At 41.0% G+C, this 7,712-nt stretch overlaps 1 protein-coding gene across 1 annotated transcript; it reads right to left on the bottom strand.

Annotated features, from left to right (window-relative positions):
• Window positions 1-475: 475 nt before the first annotated feature.
• LOC118042959 (uncharacterized) lies at window positions 476-7,495 on the bottom strand. Its single transcript, XM_035050734.1, is given in 5 exon segments — window positions 476-3,715; window positions 3,717-3,924; window positions 4,149-6,192; window positions 6,479-6,592; window positions 6,595-7,495. Coding segments are annotated over 5 exon segments (6,507 nt in total).
• Window positions 7,496-7,712: the final 217 nt, after the last annotated feature.

Here is a 7,712-nt window from a genome sequence, read left to right as displayed (position 1 = left end):
TCATCCAGTGTGATGGTTTGGTCTTCGCAAAGATGCATTTCATGAGTCATGAGTAACAAGTTCACTACATACCATTATTCATACATTTAAAAACACACAATTCAAAAGTCATAGGATAAGGGTGTTTATTCATTTTTTTTCTCTCTTTTTTTTTTGTTTATAATTTAGTCACCTCAATAATGGAGTTGCTTGATTCAATTGTTATTCTATAAGTAGAATGTTAAAAATATCATTTTTGGATAAACATCAATTTATTTTTGAAATCAAAATGCTAGATCAATATTTCAAAAACTCCAATAGGGAAATGATTTTTTTTTTTTTTTGGTAAAAGAGATCAATTATGTCTATGAGATCATGCGAAGTTGTAAGGTTTTTTTTTTTTTTTTTTTTTTTTTGCAGGCACCCCTTGTAAAAAAATATGCAAAGAGAAATAATTGGCCCATTCTTATTTATTGATTTGATAAACACTTATACATCATGGATAATATTTCTTTACAGAATCAGAGTTCACAGGCCTAACTACATCCTCCCCATCCATTCTTGTTAGTATCAATGCCCCTCCTGAAAATGCCTTCTTCACTATGTAGGGTCCTTCATAATTGGGCGCCCATTTACTGCGATCTTCTCCTGATAGTGACAGAACTTTCCTCAATACTAAATCTCCTTCTTTGAATTCTCTTGGTCTAACTTTTCGGTCATACGCCTTAGCCATCCTTCTTTGATACAACTGGTGGTGACAAATTGTTGCTAACCTTCTCTCGCTAATCATATTTAGCTGTTCGTATCGTAGCTTGACCCAATCAGATTCTTCGAGTCCAGATTCCATGAGGACCCTTAAAGAGGGAATTTCTACTTCCAATGGTACCACTGCCTCCATTCCATATACTAAAGAGTATGGTGTAGCCCCGGTTGATGTCCTCACTGCTATTCGATACGCATGGAGAGCATAAGGAAGCCATTCATGCCAATCCTTGTAAGTAATCACTATTTTTTGAACAATCTTCTTTATATTTTTATTAGCAGCTTCTACAGCGCCATTCATCTTGGGTCTGTAAGGGGATGAGTTGGAATGCTTGATCTTCCACTTTGTGCATAGCTCCGCTATCATCTTTCCATTAAAGTTTTGAGCATTATCAGTCACTACTCTCTCGGGCACACCATATCTGCAGATTAGATCTTTCTCGATGAACCGTTTGACCACTTTCTGAGTCACATGGGCATATGAGCAAGCCTCTACCCATTTGGTGAAGTAATCAATTGCTACAAGGATAAAACGATGTCCGTTACTGGCTTTTGGATTAATAGGCCCAATCACATCTATTCCCCACATTGCAAAGGGCCAAGGAGACACCATGTTAAATAAGGGTGTAGGAGGCGCATTGACTTTGTCGCTATACACTTGACATTTGTGGCACCTTCGGACATAATTTATGCAATCCTTCTCCATGGTTAGCCAAAAATAACCTGCTCTTTGCATCTGCCTAGCCATCATGTGTCCGTTTGCATGGGTAGCACAAATTCCTCCATGCACTTCTTGTAGGGCCTGGTTTGCTTCCGGATCACTTAAACACCTTAATAAAGTCCCATCAAATGACCTTTTATACAAAATCTCCCCATCTATGTAGTATTCCATGGCCATTCTTCTCAAGGTCCTTTTATCTATCTTCGAGGCTCCCGACGGGTACTCTTGATGCTGGATGAATCTTTTTATATCCGTGTACCATGGGTCTTTGTCTGTTTCTTCTTCTATTAAACAACAATGCGAGGGAGAATTTCTGATCTCGATGCTTACAGGCTGAATTTTTGCACCACAATCAATTATAGCCATAGAAGCTAAGGTAGCTAACGCATCGGCAAACTGATTTTTGTCTCTCCCTAAATGAGTAAATTCTATTTCATCGAAGCTTTCAGCCAATTTGGAGAGGTATTCCTGGTATGGTCTCAATTTTTCATCCCTTGTCTGTCATTCACCTTTCACCTGACAGATTATTAGCATTGAGTCTCCATATACTTCTAATTTCCCTACATTCATCTCTAATGCAGCTTCCAATCCGTGGATGCAAGCTTCATACTCAGCTGTGTTGTTTGTACAACTAAAGTGCAGCTTTACTGAGATAGGATATTGCTTTCCTTCTGGGGAAATTATCACAGCACCTGCCCCGTTGCCCGATACATTTACTGCGCCGTCAAAATACATAGCCCACCAACCACTCTTCTCCTCCTTTTCCGTTACTAGCACATCTTCATCAGGAAAGTCAAAGTTCAAGGGCTCGTAATCCTCAATAGCATTATCGGCTAAATGATCCGCAATTGCGCTTCCTTTTACTGATTTTCTTGTCATGTAGATGATGTCATACTCAGCCAGCAGTACTTGCCATCTGGCTATTCTACTCGACATGTATGGTTTTTCAAAGATATACTTCAGTGGGTCCATTTTTGAGATCAACCAGGTAGTGTAGTATAACATATATTGTCGTAACCTCTTCGCACTCCACACCAGACTACAACATAACTTCTCTACTATACTGTAACGGGATTCACACTCGGTGAACTTCTTACTCAAATAGTAGATGGCTTGCTCCTTTCTTCCTGACTCATTCTGTTGCCCCAACACACAACCCATAGCTGATTCGGTCACAGTTAAATAAAGGATGAGTGGCCTTCCGTGTACAGGCGGAACCAACAATGGTGGTTTTTGTAAATACTGCTTGATTTTATCAAAAGCTTTTTGGCAATCTTCATCCCATGTTCCAGGATTCTTCTTCCGGAGCAATCGAAAAATCGGTTCACATGTCACTGTAAGTTGTGAGATAAAACGAGCAATATAGTTCAAACGCCCCAAAAAGCCTCGAACTTCCTTTTCGGTCTTTGGAGCGGGCATGTCTTGAATGGCTTTTACTTTATCAGGGTCCACTTCTATGCCTTTATTACTCACCACAAATCCTAATAATTTGCCTGATTTCACCCCGAATGTACACTTTGCAGGATTCAATTTCAACTGATATTTTCTCAACCTCTCGAACAATTTCCTCAGAGCTGGGATATGGCTTTCTTCATCTTTGGACTTTGCGATCATGTCATCCACATAGACCTCAATTTCCTTGTGCATCATATCATGAAAAAGTGCTACCATTGCCCTTTGGTATGTTGCTCCAGCATTCTTCAATCCGAATGGCATTACTTTGTAACAATAAGTCCCCCATGGGGTGATAAATGTCGTCTTTCTCTTATCTGCTTTAGCCATTTTAATCTGATTATAGCCAGAGAAACCATCCATGAAAGAGTAAGTGGAACTCTTAGCAGCATTGTCCACCAACACGTCTATATGCGGTAACGGAAAGTCATCTTTCGGGCTTGCCCTATTCAAATCCCGGAAATCCACGCACACCCTGATTTTATTGTCCTTCTTGGGAACCCCAACAATGTTAGACACCCATTCAGAATATTCTACTACCTCCAAGAAACCTGCATCCCACTGTCTGGTTATCTCTTCTTTTACCTTAAGCAATACATCAGGTCTTGTCCTTCTTAGCTTTTGTTTGACTGGACGACAACCCTCAATCAAAGGTAACCTATGCACTACTATTTCAGTATCCAAACCGGGCATGTCAGCGTACGACCAGGCAAAAATATCCACATACTCCTGCAAAAGGGCGACCAACTCACTCCTCATAGCTGTATTGATCAACATCCCTATTTTCAACTCCTTTTTTATCATGCTCGGTACTTACATTTATTAATTCTAATTCCTCTTTTGCAGGCTCCCATGCATGTTCGGATTGTTTTATAAGCTTTTTGAACTCCTCAAAGTCATCTTCACCATCTTCTTCCTCATCCATTGAAGTTATGGTTTTATCAAAATTAGGCCAATTATTCTCAATGCAATGGGTTTGTAAGTTTATCGTTGTCCCGCTTTCAGATTCCCTGAAAGCGGAAAGTGCCTTTATTATGAGTGCATAATGGAAAGAATGAAACTAAAAGGCATGATGAAGGGAAAAACCAAGCATGATCTCATTAAAACTTGAAATGATAGAAGGGCTCAACACAAATTCTTGTTGCCAATATCTTGAGCCGCGATTACTGGCAACGTAAATTTATTCAAACAAAATGCAGCAATAAGAAAAAGCAAGCGACAAACAGATGTTTACTTTTTAAAGATAACTGGGACTTCTTGAATTTCCCAATTGTTCAATTCTTCCCCTTCAGTTAATCTTCTCACAAACTCAGGTAGACCATCCTCTAGAACACTCACAGTCAGTTGGGGTAGTTCTTCATACGGGCTCTCTTTGTCTTCAAAACCCCTTTGGGGCTCTTGTTTGTTGATTTCTTCCAGATAGTGGATGGTAGCACTGCTAAATTCTTTACTCATCCTCTCAATTTCACCCCCAGCATTGATCACTTGCGCAGGTCGGGGGAATGTTACGTGAATTGGAGGGATCTGGATTCGAGCTTCATTAGGCTCCCTTCCCTCAATTCGAGCTAACCTCCTTTCTCTTTTAAACTCAGCCGCTCTCATGAAATCTTCCTTTCTAGGTTTAAAACCTAAACCAAACCTCTGATCTGCACATTTCCTCTTTATTACATTGATCCTCTCAGGCATTCCTGTGATAGGGTCATATTGGAATGGCAATCCATGCTTCAGAAAATATTTAGCAGCCATCCTTGCAGCTTCAGAAACCTCTGGTTTCCTTCGCACCGTATTCTCAGGTACCCATTCAGCATTTACTACCTCAAATGCATGTAAGTTTCCGTCTTTATTCTCTTCAGCCTCTATATAAGGAATCAACACGTTTCTCACCATAGCTAAAGCCTCTTCAGCCCTTACTGTCACCAAGTTTCCATTGATGATAAACTTAACCCGTTGATGTAATGAGGATGCAACGGCTCGTGCTGCGTGGATCCAAGGTCTTCCCAACAACATGCTGTATATGGGATGAATATCCATCACTTGTAAAGTTACTTGGAATGGTTGGGGGCCAATTACGAGCTCAACATCAATATTTCCCATAATCGGCCTTGGCGAACCATCATATGCTCTAGCTGTCATGGTACTTGGCTTCATATGAGAGACATCAACTGGCATTTTATCAAGCACATGCCTTGGCAACACATTCAAAGCAGAACCATTATCTATCAGCACCTTAGCGATCATACAATTCTTACATTTCACAGTGATATATAACGGCTTATTGTGACCAGTTCCTTCATGATCTAATTCATCATCTGTGAAGTAGAGATAGTTAGTGGCTTGAATCCTTCCCACCAAATGTTCTATAGAATCCTGTGTGATATCTTGAGGAACATATGCTTCGTTAAGGACTTTTTGAAGAGCGTTTCTATGCAACTCTGAACTCAAAACTAATGATAATAAAGAGATTCTGGCGGGGGTCTTTTTCAACTGGTCCACCACGTTGTATTCGCTGTGCTTCATTAGCTTTAAGAACTCGTTAGCCTCCTCGTCACTCACTGGTTTGTTGACCTCATCCATCTTGGCCAACTCCACCACATTCTTTCCTTTTACTCTTCTTTGGTCTTCTAACTCTTCAGGAGTATAGTACCTTCCACTTCGGGTTAACCCCCCAATTTCAGCATGAAGAGTAGGAGCTAGTCTCGCGGTGTGGAAAGAGTAACCATAATTATGAGGTATGGCATTATAATTTCCACTAATTGTGCTTGTAGGTCTAGCCAAGATCATTCTTGGGGGTCCTCTCTCTGTTGGTTGATATCTACAAACTTCAACCTTCTTGTCGAAACCAGTCATGGTTCCTACTAGCTTTTCTTCAGGCAACCCTATCCTCAACACTCCCAATGTCATCATATCCTCTACTTTCACCCGAAACTCTTTACAAGAGTTTATATGGTGTCCCATATGCTGGTGGTACTCACAATATTCACCCTTATGGCCTATGGCTTGCTTTTTGAGGGGTGTTTGGAGGTACCCAGCTTGCTTCAATATTTTGTACAACCCCTCCATTGACAACTTTAAGACATTAGCAACCCTCTCTTCCTCTTCCAAAGCATTTACCCCTCCACTTCCAGAAGCATGGTGCGGTAGCGGGTTGGATTTTACGTTCGGAAAATCATCAAAGGAAATCCAACCTGCTTTGATGAGTTGGAGGATTCTCCTTTTGAAAGCTAAACAACTGTCAATATTATGGCCGGCGATACCAGCATGGTACTCGCATTTCTGGTCTGGTTGGTACCATTAAGGAAAAGGTGGTTGCAAAGGTGTCAAATGAATAGGTGTTACTTGGCCAATACTGAGCAATCTTTGATACATCTCACTAAGAGGCATGGGAAGTGGGGGCAGTTCTTCTTGGTTTGTGGGGAAGCTTCTGCGTGGGTAAAATGTGTTGTTTTTGGCGGTATGGGATATTTTGGGTATTTGTTTGGTTTTTTAGATGAGGTGAGGTGAAATTTATATTAGATGTGGGGGGAATGGTCATGGGTGGCCTGAAATTATGCTTTCTTCCCTTACCTTCACCTTCGACATTGTGGATGTCAGCCTCTTTCTTGCGTCCCACAAAACCCCTTTTTTCACTAGGGTCTGTGATCCTACCCGTTCGAATGGCTTGTTCAATTCGTTCGCTATAACAACCAAATCAGAGAAGCTTTGCGCAGAACTTCCAACCAAGTATTCAAAGTATGGAGCTTTGAAGGTGTTGGAAAATAAACCGATCATTTCCTTCTCCAACAATGGCGGATTAACTTGTGCTGCCGTTTCACGCCACCTTTGTGCATATTCCCTTACAGATTCCTTATAACCCTTCTCCAATGAATGTAAGCTTGATCTATCAGGGGCTATGTCTACGTTGAACTTATATTGCTTAATAAAAGCATCGACTAGATCTTTCCATCCCCTTATCTTGGTATTGTCCAAACGCATGTACCAAGTGAGCGCGACATCACTCAAACTATCTTGAAAGAAATGGATCAACAATTTCTCATCTTTCACCACCTCGGCCATCTTATTGCAATATGACTTAAGGTGGGTTATTGGACATTGAGTTCCAGTGTATTTGATAAATTCCGGCACCCTAAACTTCTTAGGAATGACTATGTTAGGTACCAAACACATCTCGGCAGCTTTCACCGGGTCATACAAGTGATTTCCTTCAACTGCCCTTATCCTCTCTTCTAGGGCAGCCCACTTCTCTAAACCTTCAGCTCCTATCATTTTTTCCTTGTGAGACCCTTCCAAGGTTAACTCCTCAGCATGAGGAATCCTCATCGGGTATATAGGCTGAGCTGGGAAATGCGTAACATATTGAGGCTCAGACGAAGATCCACCCGCTCCCATGTTTGGTAGGTTGAAGAACACCGGAGGCGTCGGTGGTACCTGAGTGCTAAATGCTGGTTGAGAGGATGTCCCTTCTCCCGACTTAGATCTCAGAGTTTGTTCGAGTATGCTAGTAAGCCTAGCGACATCTTCCTTCAGACTGTTCAACTCCTTTTGATGTTGGGCATCTAATTGAGTTCTTTCTTCATTTTCCATTTTTTTTCGCAACCGTGTGTTATGAGTGTGTTTTAATGGGGGACCTATATTTCACCTGTTATGCAGCATTATGAAAATTCATAAGTGTATGTTCAAAAATGCATGAATATGAATGCAACATTTTGGACAAGGATCATTTCATGAGAGGGTGACATAACAACCGTTATTCTTCGGATGTTTGGTTAGATCTACATCCGATACTTATTGCAATGCCGAG

This window comes from Populus alba, chromosome 13 (genome assembly GCF_005239225.2).
Source record: "Populus alba chromosome 13, ASM523922v2, whole genome shotgun sequence".
NCBI classification, from domain to species: Eukaryota; Viridiplantae; Streptophyta; class Magnoliopsida; order Malpighiales; family Salicaceae; genus Populus; species Populus alba.
Note: the sequence above shows the minus strand (reverse complement) of the source record. Positions and strands in the feature narration are given on the sequence as shown.